Source organism: Lactuca saligna, chromosome 8 (genome assembly GCF_052625555.1).
Source record: "Lactuca saligna cultivar CGN05327 chromosome 8, ASM5262555v1, whole genome shotgun sequence".
In the NCBI taxonomy this organism is placed as follows: Eukaryota; Viridiplantae; Streptophyta; class Magnoliopsida; order Asterales; family Asteraceae; genus Lactuca; species Lactuca saligna.
The window spans coordinates 35057546-35078381 of NC_136424.1; the positions used below are offsets into that span (position 1 = coordinate 35057546).

Genomic DNA, 20836 nt, shown 5'->3' on the forward strand with positions numbered 1-20836 from the left:
GGGACCTGAGCAGCAGGCTGCATTTGAGACGCTGAGACAGAGATTGTGTAAGGCGCCGATCTTGGCCCTGTCAGAGGGCGTAGAGGAATTTGTGGTCTATTGTGATGTGTCCGTTTCTGGGTTGGGTGCGGTACTAATGCAGAGGGGGCATGTCATTGCCTACGCTTCGAGGCAGCTCAAGCCTCACGAGGTGAACTACCCGACGCACGATTTGGAGTTGGGGGCGGTGGTCTTTGCTCTCAAGATTTGGCGACATTACCTCTACGGGGTTCGGTGTACCATCTACACGGACCACAAGAGTTTGAGGTACCTCATGGACCAGCCGAATCTGAACATGAGGCAGCGTCGGTGGTTGGATGTGGTGAAGGATTATGATTGCGAGATCCTTTACCACCCGGGGAAGGCCAATGTGGTGGCCGATGCGCTTAGCCGCAAGGCGGAGCCGATCAGGGACGTCTGCTTGAGGATGATCGTGGTGACTCCCCCGTTGGAGCAGATTCGGGAGGCTCAACAGGAGGCTATCAAGGAGGAGCATCGGAAGAGCGAGCGCGTGGTGGGTCAGGTTTCCTCCTTTGATTATGATAGCCGAGGACTATTGACACTACACTGTAGGGTGTGGGTGCCGTATCACAGAGGCGTGCGCCAGATTTTGATGGAGGAGGCGCACAAGTCCCGATTCTCTATTCATCCCGGGGCGACGAAGATGTATAGGGATCTTCGTCTGGATTACTGGTGGCCCTACATGAAGCGAGATGTGGCATGGTACGTCGAGCGGTGTTTGACCTGCAGGAAGGTCAAGGCCGAACATCAGAGACCGCATGACAAGATGCAGCCGTTGGATATTCCACTGTGGAAATGGGAAGATATCACGATGGATTTTATCACGAAGCTTCCCAGGACCGCACGTGGAGTGGATTCGATTTGGGTCATCGTGGATAGATTGACCAAGAGTGCTCACTTTATTCCGATTCAGGAGAGCATATCGGCCGAAAAATTGGCCGACATCTATATCAGGGAGATTGTGGCACGGCATGGGGTACCAGTATCGGTGATCTCAGACAGGGATGTGCGCTTTACTTCCAGATTTTGGAAGAAATTCCATGACGAGTTGGGCACTTGTCTGCATTTTAGCACTGCCTTTCACCCGCAGACGGATGGCCAGAGCGAGCGGACCATCCAAACTCTGGAGGATATGTTGCGGGCGTGCGTGCTAGACTTCGGTGGTAGCTGGGATACTGTTGGGTTTTGAGCATTCTAACACTCCTAAGTGTACATGCAACCCTAAATACCTTGGATCTATGTTTTCTCTATTATACATGCAAATAAGAACATCCAAGGTATTATCCTAATCTAGCATACAAAACAATGAGTGTAAGAAGATAGAATACATACCTATTTGATGTAGAAAGTCTTCATGAAGCTTGAGTGCCTAGCCCCAATAGTGTGGAAGCCTCAAATGGAATCACAATCATCAAAACACTTAGAATAACTTGAGAGAGTTCTACACTTCATGAAATCGGCTAGCCCTCTTCTTCACTTTCTAATGTGATTCTAGTGGCCGATTTTTGTCATGAATAAGATCTTTATATAGTGTTACAATTAGGGTAAATCCTTAATTGTCATGGCTTTCCATTTCCTTGGATCCATGGGTTCAAATACACCATGGAGCATCCATGGACCATCCTATGGGTTTTAGCCCAACTTGATTATCCATGGAGCATTAGCCCACTATATAAGTATGGATGATTTACACAATCAACCCATATATTTAATTAGTCTTCTTTTGATCACTTAATTAATCCTAGATTAACTCTTGATCAATACTAATTAAATAATCTTATTATTCTTATTATTAATATACTAGAACTTATAATATATTAATAACCATAAGTGTCTTATTTCTCTCATTATAGTCTATCCAAGTGCATGATGGTATGCAACCCAAATGGACCATGACGGGTCGGGTCAAGTCTTACCAATTATAGTTATGGACTTAGACATTAATCCAACAGTCTCCCACTTGGATAAGTCTAAAACTATTATTGCGTATGACTTCAGGAACCAACTGGCAATCGTAGCTCTCAAAAGCTTCTGTCGAACTCTGACCTTGTAGATGAACTCTGACCTTGTCAATGACTTGTCCATTAGATAAGGGATCATATAATCCTCTGTTCTCATGATATCAGCCGGACAAATACATGGAACAACGTCATACTTATTGTCCAGCAGTTTGTTTCCCGATTTTTGATTTGTTTGACAAAGAACTTAATCGAACACATCAATTCAGTTCTGACCGGCCGGTACATAGGTCACAACAAAATCATCGAGGGGCCCAGATATCGCTTCTATTTCTAGAAGGAACAGATAAACTTCGACTCATATGCTTGTTCTACTACTTGTTGAATTGTACACAAAGGCACGTTTTATAACATCAAGTTACTGATGCGTTTACGTGCAATCAATGCACAACCAACTCATAGGTAACAACTCATATCTCTAGGTTTGAAAATTTATATGATATTACCATCTCACGATCACTCGAGATAAATTCCATGAAGTGATACAAGTGAGCGTGGGTTTATTCCAATACTCATAACTTATGAGCACTCATGAATGTTGTAGCGATCATTGCTAGGTCTAAACACATTTAGCCATCTACAAACCCGATTCATGACAGTCTTGATTCATACCTACTTCCAACATATGAATGACTGTGGAGTGTTTAAATAACTTAGTCATTCAGAAAGAATAACCTAGCTATTTTGGAAGTCAAAAGATGCAAAGTGAAACACAATAATAATCGAATCTAATATGGTCTCAGAACCCTTTTGAATATAAATAAAACCACCTTTTATTTATCACCATATTGATTACACATTATTCAATGTTTCAAATAATCAACTTAAGACTTGAATAAAAACAACAGTCGTCCCATGCTCCTAGCATGTACACTTTGTTTTTCTAAACAATAGTTATGCCATACCCCAAGTATGCACACTATGTTTGTCTATGATCCTTACATTGTGATGTAGATCAATTGAACATGATTCCAATGATACTCATATCACAATCCCAAATCCTTATTGTAAATGCAAGAATTCCAAATTCATGTCATTTACTGAAATCTGTTAGATTCTAAACTTATATGCATTGACCCTCTTGTAATGATTATGCACGAAGTCAGAAAGACTTGACAACAACCATTACAGAGTATTCCAAAGGAGATCAGCTCCTTGGGAACATCCTTCTTGCATTAAGTTTCCTAATCTTACATAGATTGAATAATTTCTAACTTTGAAACATTTCCAGATCCCATTTTGACTATCACTTCTGAACAAGAGTTGCCTCCTTACAGATTATGTCAATATGGTCCTTCCAGAATTATCACTATACTTCCAATTGTCTTTGAGAAACCAATCTTTGGTAAACCTTAGATTTTCCTCGACAATTGTTTAATCACTTTAGTCATATCCAGTTCTAGACTTTTCCCTTCTAAATGCCTTAAGCATTTGGAAAATTTAGAAAGGATGAATATTATAGCACATGAAATCGATCCTATATATGAAGCATATGGGATACGATTCATGATGTTTGACATAAAGGCACGATACAAGACCAGTCTTTTGCTACAATATTTTTATTTGCCATGTTTTTCAAATTTTAACTATGAAGAGGGATGCCGTAATCATAATCGAATTTGAAAACACAATATATATATATATATATATATATATATATATATATATATATATATATATATATATATATATATATATATATATATATATATATATATATATATAGAATTTCTTCAAGTTGAACCATTCCAACACAAAATTCATATATATTCTTGACTAAAGATGATTAAAATCTCAATCTAAGCTTTAGAATTGAAATGAAGTATAATTTCCTCTCCCTTAATTATAGCAAAACAACTTTTCAACCCCTGCAACTTCACGGATTGAAACTTTGTTTTCTATAATTAACATTGCTATCTTGCAATACTAATCATAATAATCATGCTCCCACTAACATGATGATTATCAGCATAACACTTATGCTCCCACTAGCTCTGACATATTTCCAGAAATCTACTAGACTTCTGAAATTTAGATTCATACACCTTTCCGTAGATAGCTCAGCTGTGTGTCTAAGCAATTTCAAGAACTATGAAAAGGGATGTCGTAATCATAGTCTCAATTGTTTAGGCATTTTCCATTTCTCACAAGTCCATGTTAGCGTGCCGGTTAACCACACGCGCTCCACTAACGACTTTTTGAAAATGCAAATAACACAATTGCTATCTACGTAAAATCTACTTAGTGAAAGCGTTTCCTCACCATCATTTTCATGAATCGGAGAGAAACCTTATGACACTTAGATTTTATAGTGTATGAGTTCCTATCCATGAGAATTTGTCAAAACCATAATCACAAGATAAGGTTAGTGACAAATTCAGCCTTACATGGATTAAACTTATTCAATCTTACTTTCTTGTCACCTTGGTAGCACAAGGCCCACCAATGCTTCCAAGTTGAACTCTGATAACTCACATGCAAATCCAACTTATTTGAAGTAGGTACAAAAATAAGAATTATGTCAACACGATAGGTTGCAAACCTTAAGTCGTGTGCTAGTGATAAATTACAGGTGTCACTCTTGATTAAATCTTGAAACTCTTTCAGGATCTTTAAGGCTCCCACTGTCCCCTTGACATATAAGTTTTCCTAGTCAAGAACCATTCCTTGACAAAACAAATATTCAAGAGATAGTGCGGATTCTTATCAAGACTAACACTTCACACAATTGGTCTTAGTTGGTCTTTGTCTCATCCAAGACATCACAACTTACCAATCTCAAATGTACAAGAGTAGAAACATTTCACACTACATTTGATAAGTGTTTTAAACCTTACTTTATGTCACTCAATGTTACAATCTTGGAGTATGACTCTAAGAATTGTTTTGGAACGAAGTATGACTCATCTCCTTGATCTTAACCAATCCAACAATTCATGACCTCTCTTCTTAGCCATAACAATGCACTAAGACGTCCTTAGAGTATGAATTTGTGATATGGTTTCTATATCATTAAGATGATCATAAAACTGATACTAAAGTACTCTCACATCTTTTTAGATTTGAGAAACTTTTATCCTTCTGCCTAATTTGATTCTTCTTATTCGCTCTGCCATACATTGGAACCTTTCCAATGTTACAGAATTATACTTAACCTTATAAGTATAATCATATTTACTAATCTTTAGTAAATCATGACAAATCAATCTTTGTGGTGGACCTTGACCAGTGCACACCCAGTGTACCTAATTCCTTAGTCCTTCAATTGACTCACATATACATGTGCTCAAAGAATTAGTCTTAATTTTCAAATATGAAAATTCTCATTCATCATACAATACAACTTGTATGATTCCAAGATTCTGTCCAATTGAAACTTGGGTGATGAAAAACTTTCTTCATTTGGTAAATTCAGACACTACCACAAAGGAAAGAATCAAATCCACTTTCCAATATTGCTATTACTGGAAACACATAAGCAACAATTTTCCACATATGCCATTGTAAGGATATTTTTTAAAACAAATAAAATTAAAACCCTTTTTTTTCTTTTATTTTAAAATTTTGCGGAAAAACTTATCCTTACAATCCACATGAAAACCTTGTTGTTATCTATTCACAAGCAATATATTATAACTCCTAAGAAGTAGCTCAAGAATCCGATCTTCAAACTACGCGATAGAAATCCATCTACGCGATCAGATTCAGCATATTCTTTCTTTAAGTTTCTTTACCTTTTCTTTGATTCTTAAAACATCACCATGTGACCCAATCACATCATGTATCAAGAATCTCAGAATAGAAACTTAGCATAGTTAGATAGTGGACTTCACCTGAAGTAGAGTCAAACATATCGACTTTAACATCCTTAGGTAAATTATGGCAGCTTTGCAACCAATGCCCCTTTCTTTGGCAATATAAACATACGGACCCTTTGATAATGGTACACGGGACTATCACAGACTTAGTTTTTCTCTTTACCATTTGGTCAACCGAGTTGACTATGGCCGGTCCCTTTCCATTGGGAAGAGAATGCTTTTCTGGATTTCCTGTGTCACTATTGTCAATGTCCATCAAGTTTTGAGGAAGTTGATCTTAACAAATAGATAAAATCATTAAGGGTCTTGTCATAGTCTTTTTCATAGGTGTTCCAAAAGAACTCACTATGTGACTTAGAAAGTGATTGAACCACCAACTTTCTCAAGACTTTGACACCCAACTCTTCCGGCTTGTCAATATGTGACTACATCTCCAAGATGTGACCACACCAAGACCTTTACTTGCCAATAGGGCTGGAGTGACCTTAAACTTTTCAAGAACTTGTGGGGTAGGGAGAATAATTGGAGGAGGTGAAAGAAGTATGATTTCCATTGGAACATCATCTTCATTTAGGAAAGCTAGTTTCAAGAGATTTGGGAAGATCATAAATGTCTAAACCAGACATGTTTTGGGAGATATTCAAGATAGTTGATTTAAAGTTCTTAATATGACACCCAATATGAAATATTAAGGCTAGGACCCAACAAACTATTTTATAACTTAGAAGAGGAATGTCGTAATCCAAGCTATAAAATATTTGAAGGTAGGTGAATGACGATTCACCAATTTCCACCATGAAAAACGAAATAATTTATTAGGTTTTAATTGGATTTGAAATTCCTAGATCTTTTGAGATTCATTGAACTTTTCAATGGCATGTTTCAATCTCGAGTGTGCCCTCTCAAATTTTATGACTGGGATGCCGAGGATCACAAAACAAGGTGTGAATAACCATATCAATTCACTTGGTACCCTTAATATTATCACCTAATCAATGTGCCGGTTAACCACACATGCTCCATTGATCTATGACAAACATTAAGTCACCCTTCGTGGTCCTTACTAGTCCAAGTTAGTGTGCCGGTTAACCACACACGCTCCACCAACGACTTGGTAAGGTACAAAGTGTGAATTCCATGGGCTAGCACCAAATTCACATTTTTCCTAAAGTAACTAAGATTGGGAATTATTAAGATTTTAGTTACTTAGTATTTATCATTAATACTTTTAATGAAGGGAGAATTTAAAGTCATTGTCCTACCCGTTCGGCTAACGACCCTCCACCAGTCAAGCAAGCGGTGGGTGAGAGTGGACACCCATTAAGTCGCCATTTTATAGGCAACAACCTTATACCCACCTTATAGACCGGTTTCGTGAATGAGGCCTACTAACGGTAAAACGACTTGTTCTTATACATATATATATATATATATATATATATATATATATATATATATATATATATATATATATATAATTAACCATTAATGTTATAAATAGTATAAGTGTTGAATTTTAACTCTTTAGAATTCTAAGGGCTAACATGGAATTAAAGTATTCATAAGAGAAAACTTTTCAAATTCCAAAACTTGAGGGCAAGTTTTGAAACTATTCAAAACTAATTAATTCCATAACTTATGTGTTTAAAGTAGCTTTAATCCAAAAAACTCTTCAAGTTCCATAACTTATGGAAGACTTTAAACTAATAAAAGAATTAACTTTTCTTTATTTTTATAACTTCTGGAATTAATTAAGGTTACACTTTTACTCTTTAATAAAGTGACTCTTGAACTTCCATAACTTGAGGACAAGTTATGGAGTCATAAAAAAAAAATCAATGACACAAGACTCTTCATTTTGTAACCATTACCAACTTTTATGAGTTTTATGAGTCTTTAATGTGACTCTTCATGTAACTTGAGGACAAGTTACACAAACACATTTTATACTCAACTCTTAGATTAAAATGGATTGAAAACAACTATTTCAATTAACTTTTCTATTAATCTAAGCAACTCATAAGAACAAGATAATTCAAATCAAACTTTCTCATGTAATTAGTCTAAACCTTAAACTAATACAAAACATGAATCTATTGACAATTATCTTTGAAAATGGATTAGCATGAACTAATCCACATTAAAAACAAGTTTATAAGTTCAAAAACAACTTAGGGTAATGTTCCTAGTCCATTTCTAGCAAAAAACCTCGAAAATATGCTGTCTGGGGTTCCAACTCGTCGAGTGCATGAACCGACTCGGCGAGTTGGATCGTTTTGATCAATTTTTAGGCATGGACTCGCCGAGTCTGATGATCAAACAGCAACACTTTCGATTTTTTAAGCAGTTTTGTAGGTATAACAAGAAAACAAGCCTAGGCTCTGATACCACTATTGGGTTTTGAGCATTCTAACACTCCTAAGTGTACATGCAACCCTAAATACCTTGGATCTATGTTTTCTCTATTATACATGCAAATAAGAACATCCAAGGTATTATCCTAATCTAGCATACAAAACAATGAGTGTAACAAGATAGAATACATACCTCTTTGATGTAGAAAGTCTTCATGAAGCTTGAGTGCCTAGTGCCAATAGTGTGGAAGCCTCAAATGGAATCACAATCATCAAAACACTTAGAATAACTTGAGAGAGTTCTACACTTCATGAAATCGGCTAGCCCTCTTCTTCACTTTCTAATGTGATTCTAGTGGCCGATTTTTGTCAAGAATAAGATCTTTATATAGTGTTACAATTAGGGTAAATCCTTAATTGTCATGGCTTTCCGTTTCCTTGGATCCATGGGTTCAAATACACCATGGAGCATCCATGGACCATCCTATGGAGTTTAGCCCAACTTGATTATCCATGGAGCATTAGCCCACTATATAAGTATGGATGATTTACACAATCAACCCATATATTTAATTAGTCTTCTTTTGATCACTTAATTAATCCTAGATTAACTCTTGATCAATACTAATTAAATAATCTTATTATTCTTATTATTAATATACTAGAACTTATAATATATTAATAACCATAAGTGTCTTATTTCTCTCATTATAGTCTATCCAAGTGCATGATGGTATGCAACCCAAATGGACCATGTCAGGTTGGGTCAAGTCTTACCAATTATAGTTATGGACTTAGACATTAATCCAACAGATACCTATCTTCCCCTGGCCGAGTTCTCCTACAACAATAGCTATCATGCGAGTATCGACTGCCCTCCCTTCGAGATGTTGTACGGACGGAGGTGTAGGACCCCGATATGCTGGGGTGAAGTTGGCCAAAGGGTCATGGGGAGCACCGAAGTGGTGCTCAAGACGACCGAGAGGATCCAGCAGGTCCGGAGCAGGCTTCAGACTGCTCAGAATCGGCAGAAAAGTTATGCCGACAAGCGTCGATCCGATTTGGAGTTCCAAGTCGGGGATATGGTTCTCCTGAAGGTGTCGCCTTGGAAAGGCGTCATTCGATTCAGGAAGCGGGGCAAGTTGGGCCCGCGATTCATCGGACCGTTCACGGTCGTAGCCTGGGTGGGCAAGGTGGCGTACAGGTTGGATCTGCCAGCCGAGCTCAGCCAGATCCACAGCACTTTCCATGTTTCTCAGTTGCGGAAGTGCTTAGTGGACGATTCAGCAGTAGTGCCTTTGGAGGATATTCAGGTTGATGACAGCCTGAATTACATTGAGCGCCCAGTCGCAATCCTCGACAGGAAGTCGAAGGATTTGAGGAACAAGAGAGTGGAGTTAGTGAAGGTGCAATGGCAGCACTGCAAGGGTTCGGAATGGACTTGGGAGCCGACGGACGAGATGATGGAGCATTACCCCGAGCTGTTTCAGGATCGAGCAGCAGACTTCGAGGACGAAGTCTAAAATAAGTGGGGGAGATTTGTAGCACCTAGTTTCTGGTATGTAAATCTTATTCGAATATTGCCTATTTTAGCCTTGGACTCGGCGAGTCATAGGTCCGACTCGCCGAGTAGAGATGCGACCCAGGTCACGTTTTAAGTTGGCGACTCGGCGAGTCCATATCCTGGACTCGGCGAGTCGCCGCTGTTGGATGAAACCCTAAGTTTCAGGGGTTTGCACCCTATTTAAACGACTTAACTGCCCCAAGCCAGCCCTTATTCACCCTTAGAGCCTGTATCCCTCGTCCTAAGCCGTTCCTTGAGAGTTTGAGACTTTTGTGGGTGTTTTTGAACGTTTTGAAGGAGGAAAGAAGTAGATCCAGAAGAAGGGAAGCCATCCAGGCAACTATTGTGTTCTTCCAGCAGTTCCCTTGAGGTATAACCCGTTTTCCCCATGATTTTATGCTTAAAACTTCATTTGGGTCTTTCTTGGTCAAATCCCCAACCTTGTATGTGCATTATATGTCGTAATAAGATGTTTGGCCTCCAGATCTAGGCAAGATTGAGCTCCAGAAGCTCAGATCTGTTAGCTTTATGGCCCCATGTTGCTTGTTAGCCCTAGATCTACCCTTTTAAGGAATTTTGAGCCCTAAAATCCATATTGGTGAATATCCACACGTAAAGTTGGAAACTTTACGTGTGATTTGTGTCCTAGAAGTCCAGATCTATGAATGGCATGGACTGAAATCGAGCAAATCGGTGTATTTGGTGGATGCATGGCGGCGACTCGGCGAGTCTGGTCGCGAGTCACCGAATTGGTCCCTTTATGATGTATCGAGTTTGAGTCGTGAGTCACAGGGGGTTACTCGGTGAATTGGGAGCTGAACTCACCCATGTTAGGACTCGGCGAGTCAATGCCCTGACTCGGCGAGTCCAAGGCAATCTTCATAGATCAAGAACAGACTCGGCGAGTCTTAGCATAAGTGTTCTTCGGATGAAGATGAACTCGATGAGTTGTTCATACAACTCAGCGAGTAGGATGAAGGGGGTTGAATGTCAGTTTAGAAGATGAACTCGTCGAGTCATAGCCTAACTCGACGAGTAGAATCAGGGACCCAGGACAATTGTCTGGACAGGGACTCGGCGAGTTGGAGAGCCAACTCGGCGAGTCGGGTCAACTAAATGTTGACTCTGATTTGACTTAGGGCTAGACCAGGGGTAATATGGTCTTTTTACCCAAAGGACAGTTAGCAGTGTATGATTAAGTATATTGTGGGAATTACAGCCGGGGAGTTTCCGGAGTAGCAGCAGCAGTAGTAGGTGATCAATTCCCACACAGACCAGCAGCTATTTCGAGGTGAGTTTCCCTTCCAGTAGTAACGGGTCTAAGGCACCAAGGCCGACACGTATAGACGAGACATTAGTATTAGAGTGTGGGCCGAGCCCGTAGCTCTTAGTTGAGTTGATTATGATATATGCTATTATGATATAGTTGTCTATACTTGTTGTCTGCGTGATACTTGTATGTTATGGGTTAGCGGTTGAGTGTGGGCGGGGCCCGTACCTCTCCGAGGTTGGAGTGTGTGTTAGGCCCGTATCTCCCCGATAGCGAAGTGTGGGCAGGGCCCGTATCTTCACAAGTGTGGGCGAGGCCCGTATCTCCCGGCTAGCGAAGTGTGGGCAAAGCCCGTATCTTCCCGAGTGTGGGCAAGGCCCGTAACTCCTAGCGGAACATTGTTTGTTATATGTATGCATGGTATGGGGTATTATGGGGGAACTCACTAAGCTTTGTGCTTACAGTTTCAGTTTTGGTTTCAGGTACCTCCTCAGCTAGCGGAAAGGAGTCGGCGAGGTAGCAGCATGTCACACACACTCTCTCCGGTTTCCGTATTTACGAGCTTTTCTGGGATTGATACTCTGATATTCTGATTAGTTGTATGTTTTGGTTTTCAGACATGGTTCAGTTTATATTATGGTTGATCAAATGATGTTTTAGTTATTAATATTTTCTAAAGTAACGTTTTTAAACAAAATTTTTTGGATGTGAAAATTGGGTCGTTACATTGGACCCAAACCTTGATTGTACTGAGCTTAGAATACCTAAATTGACCCCCGGATAATGATAAACGATAGCAGAAACAAATATGATTTGATTGATTTTTAAACGGTTTGTGCAAAAGAAAGTTCGAGTTGTCACAGTAGTGCACACGTAAAACAATTATGTATTGTAAGGGCGCCTCTTTTGGTGCTATGTGCACATTTACCAACATTTAGTGCCTCATGCACATGTTTTGAATGAATATCATTTATTGTTTATGACCTTTAAATTGTTTGTACATCTAATGTTTTATATTCTGTTTTATGGTTTTTTTTTACCAAACTGCCCATATATATACTGTTTTGTTGGTTTTAAAAATAGTGATTTTAATAGTTTTTTTACCAATCCCTTGTTTCGACCAAACTGCCACTGTATACAATTACACATAACTGCCACTGTATGCAATTGTTTTTTGTTAAAACCAAATGGAAAAGTACATTGAATAGTTTTTGACCAAATTACCCTGTTTTTATCGAATTTCTTTATGGTTTTTATGATTTTTTTTATGCCTTCTACTACTTTTAAGAATTTCGACCAAACTGCCCCTATTCTAATGCTTTTAAGTGACTTTTAACAGTTTGTGACCAAAATGCCCTTATGTACATTTTTTGGTTAAAAATTAGTTACTTTAACATCATGTGACCAAACTACCCTCGTATACATTTTTTTGGGTTAAAATTAAGTGACTTTTAACAGTTTGTGACCAAAATGCGCTTATATACATTTTTTGGTTAAAAAATAGTTACTTTAACATCATGTGTCCAAACTACCCCTATTTTGAAAGTAATGACCAAACTACCCCTGTTTCGAAATTAATGACCAAACTTAATAACACATGCAAAAAAAAAAAAAAAAAAAAAAAAAAAAAAAAAAAAGAAGAAGGGCAAATCATGAAAAGAAAATGCAGAAAATGGTTAAGAAAGTATGTTGAATATACAATTTATACCATTTCTGAAATAACAACACACTTTCAATTTGTTGTTTTTTGTTTTAAATAAGAAAGTACGTTACTATTCTTGATAACATAAGTTATAGCAGCCATTTGTGAGGGGCTGCATAGGTTTATGTATCATTGAATAAAAGTACATTGCTATTTCCTTGCATGCCCCTCCATTATAATGGCTTGATGACAGTTATACCCTCTATACAAACAACAAGTATATATTAAAAGTACATTGATATTTCTTCTAAACATTGTTAAAATCAAAGTAAAACTACAACAAGTGCATTGATATTTCTTCTAAACATTGTTAAAATCAAAGTCAAACTACAACTTACCATACATACTAAAAGAAGTATATTGCAAAGGTTTAAACATATATTCTACATCATTAATTTCACTAAAGACACAACAAACATCATGATTATGAACTACTTCTGAAATCGTAATTTCATACTCATTTGTGCCAATTCCTTACTCAAACTAATATATTCCTTATTTGTCATCCATTTGTGCTCATTGAAATTTTTTTCCAAAATTGGTATCCTCACTTCAATGGAATATACTTTTATTTATGTTTCATCTCTCTTATTCGTGTTTCTTAGTCCTTCATCGTCACCAACTCATTTCCAAAGAGAACGATTTGGTGTGTTTGGATCCTTCCTATGCAGAAAAAATAAATTATTTAATTAACCAACCAAAGAGGGAAAATGACATTAACTAAGGAAGTATGTATACAAAAGGTATGATAAGTTACCAGTTGGTTGGGACAAACCCCAAATTTAAGATGGGAACCCACAACCACAAGGGTATGAATCACCAACCATCTTATTTGTCTTTGAAACGTTAGAGTTTGAGGATGAGATTATGGATTTGGCAGAACAAGATGAAGCGATCACAGATGCTGAAGAAGGAGACGATGTAGGAGAAGAAACCCAGGAGTGCTCGTCCCTTATTATGAGCAAAAGCCCTAATTCGTTTTAAAGAAATACACATAAATGTCATGTCATTAATTTTAGGCCACCTCACCAATTTTTTAATCCAGCTCATCAGATAACCGACAAGAACCGGTTACCATTAGGTAACATTTGAAAAAACGATATACTTTCTTGGTGTTGTTTATACAACACCACTTAGATGATATTTTTTGAACAACCAAAACTTCGATAGTCTTTTTTGAGCATTTATGAAACATTCTTACCCTTATAAGTCATTTTCCCATTCCAAAAGCTAAGGGTGAGCAAAACCGCACCGCAACTAAAATTAACCGTCAAAACCGTATAAACTGCAACCGATAAACAACAACTGCTATAAAAATTGGTGGTGAAGTTTTCTGTTTTTATAAACCGTAAATTTACGGTGCGGTGCGGTTATTAGTTTTCAAAACCGCAAAAAAATCGCACCACACTGCATATATTATATATAATTTTTTTATTAATTATTAATATATTAAATATTAAAAATAAAACAAGTTTCATAGATGAAATAAGGATAAAATTCTAAAAGTCAAAACTATTGGTTTTTTATTATGTTTAACTTTGGAAAATGGTGAAATTTGACAATTTTAAGATATTTATTGTTAGCTGCTAGTGATTTGACGTTTTTAAGATATTAATTGTTTGCAATTTAAGTTAATTGTCTTATATATATATATATATATATATATATATATATATATATATATATATATATATATATTATAAGTAATATATTTGAACTCTTAAATCCGTTTGAACTTTAAACTGCGCTTAAAAACCATACAAAATAACCGCACCAAAAGATGTGGTTAATAATCTAAGAAAAAAAAATCGCACTGCAAAAATAATGGCACCAGACGATATGGTTAATAACCGAAACACAAAAAAATAGCCGCACTGCAAAAATAACCAACTGTAAAAATAACTATAATAACCAAAATAACCACCCACTGCACTCTAAAAATAACCGACGGTTTTGAAAATATATTTTGAAAATATATCAACGTTTTTACGAATAAAACGCACCCCATTCACCCTACCGAAAACCCAAAGGGTTTAAGAGCTGTGCATCGCTCATGTACTGACTGATACAATTCCACCGAGAACGAAGATATTAGCAGTTCAGATATGGAGAAAACTCCAGCAGCCTGTGCCATGGATTGGAGCATTCATCTCGACAAAGCCCTACGCTCCAACAACCCTGGTCTGCCCCCCTTTTACTTTATTCACTATCATCTTGTTTCTAAAATCTCTCTGATTTCATCTCCTAGGGTTTTTCGTACTTTAACGAGATTGTTGCTTTTATCATTAATCTTGTCGAAAAAATTAACAAAGCAAATCTTATAATACACACGCAATGTACTTTTGAATCATGTGTTTTTTCAGGCAAACGAATGGAAGCCATACGAGAGGTTGGGGCTAGGCTGGAGCGATGGGGCAAGGAACCCGAGCTTTCAATGGCTGAATTTGACATGTTTGGCTTAGTCCCTGGAGAAGATAAGCTATTTGCAAATGCCATCCTTCTCCGGTTAGCAGACACATTTATGTCCGGTGACAAACAGACCAAGCTTTGTGTTGTAAAGATCTTCTTGAGTGAGATGAAGCAGAGGAAAACAAAAGGTTTCAATAGAAAAAACAAAGGAATTCTGCTGAAAAATAAAGTAGAGAATCACTTGGAACTTTTGAGAAGAGTAAAAGTGTGTTTTAACTCTGGTGATGAGGATGTTAGAGCACTAGCGTTAGCTCTTTTTGGTTGCTGGTCTGACTTTGCTAAAGATAATGCAGACATTCGTTATCTTATCTTATCTAGTGTTATATCCTGCCATGTTCTAGAGGTAAGAATAAACAATCTGGATGCATGATTTCTGTAATTGTTTATTAGGTCCATTAATGCTAGTTTTAATCCTTTATTAGGTCAAGGCCTCATTATTTGCTGCTGGATGCTTTTGTGAGTTTTCAGATGACTTTGCTCGTGTTCTTCTGGAGATGTTAGTAAACATGGTTTCATCTCCTGAGATGCCAATTGCTAGTAGAGTAGCAGGAGTTCGTGCTTTTTCAAAACTTGGAAGATCTTCAACTTTAAATAGCAAAGCTTATGAGGTTCTTTACATTTCCACCTTTTTTGTTTTTGTTTTTTAAAGATTAATGTGAAACTCACAGTTAGCTCACTGCAGGAGGGGCTAAAGCTGAGTTTATGTTCAATGGAAGATGATATTGTGACAAATATGATGATTTCACTTTCCATAATTGCTTCCAGATCATCAATCTTGATTTCTAGGCAGGTATAACTTTGTTCCCTCAGATGATTTTATGTGTCTATTTCACTCTTCCAAATGTACATGTTTTTCACTTCCTGTTTCAGGTAGACCTTCTTCTTTCATTTCTAAGCCAAGATAAGGCAATACCACTTCAAGCAACATCATTAAGATGTCTACATATTTTATTATCAAGAACACGCTTTCGTTTTTCTCCTCCTACAGAACTTATCACTGCAATTTTCACTATGCTAAATGGCAAACTCCCACCACCTATGCAGTCTGATCCCCTGCATATTTTCTATGAGGTCAGTCTTTAATTAGTTTCATACATCATCATCAGCAATGATATAACTATAACATCTCTTTTCTTATCTATTTAACACAATTTGCAGTTCCTCTTGTCCAAGATGTTAACTTTCAGTTGTTCTGAAATGAAAGATTCTTTCACCAAGCTATTAACTGTTGTTGAGATTATGATGCAATCTCCATTGTTATCTATCAGACTCTTTGCCATTTATGCTCTCTCAGATATATCTGGAAAGTTCACAAGAAGAGCCATGTCATATGATGAACATGGTAGTAAAACCATGGCATCCCAAGCTATCTCATTTCTCATGACTCGGATCGCCTTGCTGGCGAACTCTCAATCTGACATGGAAATTGATCAAGAAATTTTGGGAATACTCAAAACCGTTTTTCTCCTTCTAAACAAATGCCCTAATCTTGATGAATTTGCTCTAAATGAAATCCATCTTTTTATCAACCGGATACTGAACAAGGATGATGGAGTTTTGATTTTGCCATGTCATCTCATGTCAAAGCTTGTGGTGCGTATATCAAAAGTGGTCAATCTGTGTCTAAAAAACCTAATGAAAACTGGACCTTTGAGCATCCAAGTTCAGAATGTTGTGAAACTTCTGATTGAAGACGTATGTGGATCCAGTTATCTTGATTGCTATGTGCACATTCTCTACTATCTTTTGTTGCATCCTTGTACTAGTTCCAGTTTTGATGAGTCATACCTAATTAAAAATGACATTCTTGCCCTTGAGAAAGCAAAGGAACTTGTAACAAAAGACAAGTGGTCTGCTTACAGGATTGGAAAATATGCAGCATGTAAGGGAGCATGGTTTACAGCTGGTTTTATCTTTGGAGAATTAGTAACCATGGTTAGTTCTGATTCCTTTCGCCACTGGTTAACATCGTTGACTTTATTCACCTATTCAGAAATGAAAATCCAGTATTTCAGTTCCCCAAAACAACATTCACTTTTGTTAAATTGGTTAAACTCCAACAGATCTTCTTCTTCACCAGATTTAAGCGAAACAAACATTGAAAACCTTGATGGGGTTTGTAAACTTGTTCAGTCTTCAAAGAATATACTGTCTACCAATGGTGTGATGCCAAGTCATCAACACTACTTCCATATCCAGTTTTTGTCTCTAAGATCAAAAGTTATGGAAACTGTAGCCCATATCTTTAAGCTCTTGGGTACTCTAACTGTTTCCTTTCAACCACTTGAACAGCTATCTAAACGTTTATTGAAACTAGCACATGAGTATGATCTATTTGCCACGTCATTCATTGACATGGATCACACAAGTAGAATGTTAATATCATCACATGCATTAAGTTGTTCAGTCTTAGCCTTCATTATTAATGATTCACAGAAGTTGCAGAGTGACTTTGATGCTATGCTTATACATGACCTTATGTCACGGATTTGGAATATAGATAGGGAGACATGTAAAGAGCTCATGTTGCTTCTAGAAACTTCTTTTGGTCAATGTGTTCCACAATCTAAAAGTTTGGAGAACGTGTATGAAGTAACAAGTATTATCAGGATCTGTCTAAATGTAGCAAAAAGGTGTGACAAGAATGATAGGTTGGAGTTTGTAGTGGATACTTTGAAGAATTGGTTGAAAATTTCCTTAATGACTCCAAAATATTTGTTTCGTGTAAAGCCATGTGTGTCTTGTGAGGTTTTTGCCATGAATAGAGACTCTGGGAATGGTGGAAGGATCTGTGTGATGCCAGGGTATCATCTCCATTTAGATCTATGCCTTCAGTTGTGTGACATTTCACCAGAATATAGGACTCGGTTGACTAAACTTTATTGCATACTTCAATGTAAAATGTCGTGTGAGCTACCTGGTCAAAGTAGAGGCGATAAAAGTCAAACAGATGATGATGATAAGATGGTGGAGTTGAGTGAAAAGCTAGCGAAGTATGTGAATAATGGAGATAGGGTTAGTGGTTATGATAAAGATAGGGAGATTGTGGAAAGGATTGTGTGTTTTGGAGTTAATGGGGAAGGACAAGGATTTGGGAGTTGTATGGTTGATGTTTGTAGGTTTGGTTTGGGGTGTTATGAAATCAAGTGGCGAGCTGGTTGTTTGGATGTGGATGGTTCTTTTTGGAGCCTCAACTCTTCAAATTCTGCTCTATTTTTCACTGTAGAGAAGAAATGAAGTGAAACTGATCTTTCTGGTTGCCTTTGATCATACAGATATATACAACGTAAATGATATAACATTATAACCCATCTACCTGGATAATTAGAGAGCTTAACTTGATATAAGATACAAAGATATGTAAATCGAGTCATGATTGTGCCCATTGTAGGCTTGCGACGCCAACTCCAAAACCAAGTGTCATTAATCCAACTTTCACTGACATCTTGAACAACGAAAAATAATAAATTCTCAGCGATCCCAACACAACTTTAATCAGCATGTATATGCCACCAACCCAAACCTTGGTTCTTAATTCCAGACATGTTTAAGCCAACTGGAATCCAAGATACTTGAAAGTAGAAAGGAATCACATCAGAATCACAACCAAAAGCCGTCAAGCCATGAGTCTAAATCCGTAACACCTACTTGGGAATGTCAAAAAAGTTCTGTTGGACCCTGTTCTCATGGGTCCCGTTGCGTTTGGGATATTTATTAAAAAAATTGGGGGTAGGGACGGAGGTAAGGTTAACCCCCATTTTAATTTCGGGGGCGGAGGCGGGGGCGGACGATCCCGTTCTGAAACCCTCATGTAGATCCCCTTAATAAATTATGCATATATTTATATATATTAATTATATAAATATGATAAACAATAATATGATTTTGAGTTTTCAAATGTTTTTAAATTGTTAGTATAATGTTTTTAAGATGTCATAATTTTTTAATTTTTAATATGTAAAATTCTCATGGAAACCCCGTTAACAAATTATATATATATATATATATATATATATATATATATATATATATATATATATATATATATATATATAAACAATAACATTATTTTGAGTTTCCAAATGTTTTTAAGGTGTTAGTATAATGTTTTTAAGATGTTATAATTTTTTTATTTTTAACATGTAAAATTTTGCTACAATTTTTTTTAGTCCAAAAAAAGATAGTCCAAAATCAATCGAGCGGGGACGGAGGTAGTAATAAGGGGGATTTGGGGGCAGGGACAGGGTAGGAAGGTAGGACGTTTCGGGATGGAGGCAGGGACAGTGACGGTGACGGGGGAACGGAGAAATTTTGGGGGCGGGGATGGGGATGCACTACCCATCCCGTTTGCTCCCGTTGACATCCCTATACCAAATGTTTTAAAAACCGATTTTTAGTTAAACCGGTATGGTGATCAGTTCCCGGTTCGACTGCCTGGTCAACCGGTTTCTATAATTTTTTTTTTCCTATTTTCCTATACATACATACATATTTAAATCTTAAATTTGAGGTTTACTAGTTCAAACATTAAAAATTTACATAAAAATAAGTTGTAGATTAATCCAAATACATTAAAATACCATACCATCATAAGTTTTAATGTTTTACATTAATCCATATACATCAAAAAGAAAAGAAAATATAATACCGAAAAAATATAGTTTTAGATGATTATAAACACATCAAAAAATTTTATAACATTTACCATATGTTTTTTATTTAAAGAAAAATAAATAGATTTTAAAAAAATTTACCAAAGTTTATTATGCAAATGGTTCTTTCCCATGTGTTTTTATTTGATTTAACCGGTTTATTTTGACGGGTTCAATCGGATTTTTCTAAAGACTAGCTAGTTCCATCCGGTTCATAAATCAATATAAAATCGATGATAGTTGAACCGTTATCTCCCTTGGTTCGCGGTCCAACCGGTTCGACCGGCCGGTTCAAACCGGTTTTTAAAACATTGCCTACACCTAGCCCGTAAAGCTTAGACTAGTGAAAATTAATTTGCAATCTATAGACTTCAAAGAACCAATTAAGAATTGTTTTTAGATTAACCATGTTCTCTTTCGTCCAAATGTCCTAAAAAAAATGATGTCATTTGTATAAAACATATGAAAGACTCTAACATCGTTCGATCCCACTTGCACAAGAGAAAACAATCATGCATCGACAACATCCATTATAGCAACATTTAATGCCTCCATAACCAAAAGAAAAAGGAAATGAGATAGGGAATCTCCTTGTCGTAAGCAACTCTCTAACCGGAACTCGCCCATGGAGCTACATTAACCAAAATAGATGATTGAGAAAAAAGAAAGACAACTCCTAATCCACATAATCTAATTAGAATCGAATCCAAGAACCTCCGTCACCTTGACAAAAAAAAAAATAATAATAATCCTGGGAGATAATATCACAAGCTTTTTCAAAGTCCACTTGAAAATCATGGTTTTCTTTTTGATTTTTTTACACCAAGAAATAAATTTGTTCATCAGCAACAATCCGTCTAAGATTTGTTAACGGTCCGTCTAAGATTTGTTTCCCTTTAATAAACGCCGACTGTTCCACCCCTACAATA

General features: G+C 37.0%; 1 protein-coding gene across 2 annotated transcripts; it reads left to right on the forward strand.

The window, feature by feature from the left end:
• The first annotated feature begins 14805 nt into the window (after positions 1-14805).
• EMB1895 (ARM repeat superfamily protein) lies at positions 14806-19153 on the forward strand. 2 transcript variants are annotated; one of them, XM_078970543.1, is made up of 6 exons: positions 14806-14967; positions 15150-15598; positions 15678-15863; positions 15938-16045; positions 16126-16326; positions 16414-19153. In XM_078970543.1, the coding sequence occupies exons 1-6, from the start codon at positions 14892-14894 to the stop codon at positions 18490-18492; spliced, it is 3099 nt and encodes a 1032-aa protein (XP_078826669.1). In that variant the 5' UTR covers positions 14806-14891; the 3' UTR covers positions 18493-19153. The 2 variants fall into 2 exon arrangements, with proteins under 2 accessions (XP_078826669.1, XP_078826670.1); XM_078970544.1 differs by lacking the exon at positions 14806-14967 and having other exon boundaries at positions 15490-15598; positions 15724-15863.
• Positions 19154-20836: the final 1683 nt, after the last annotated feature.

Excerpts from the sequence above, each read along its gene's own strand:
- EMB1895 (XM_078970543.1), top strand. The coding sequence starts at position 14,892 with ATGGAGAAAACTCCAGCAGCCTGTGCCATGGATTGGAGCATTCATCTC. Across the intron at positions 15,864-15,937 it reads TAAATAGCAAAGCTTATGAG|GAGGGGCTAAAGCTGAGTTT; the intron begins GTTCTTTACATT and ends AGCTCACTGCAG. Across the intron at positions 16,046-16,125 it reads CAATCTTGATTTCTAGGCAG|GTAGACCTTCTTCTTTCATT; the intron begins GTATAACTTTGT and ends TTCCTGTTTCAG.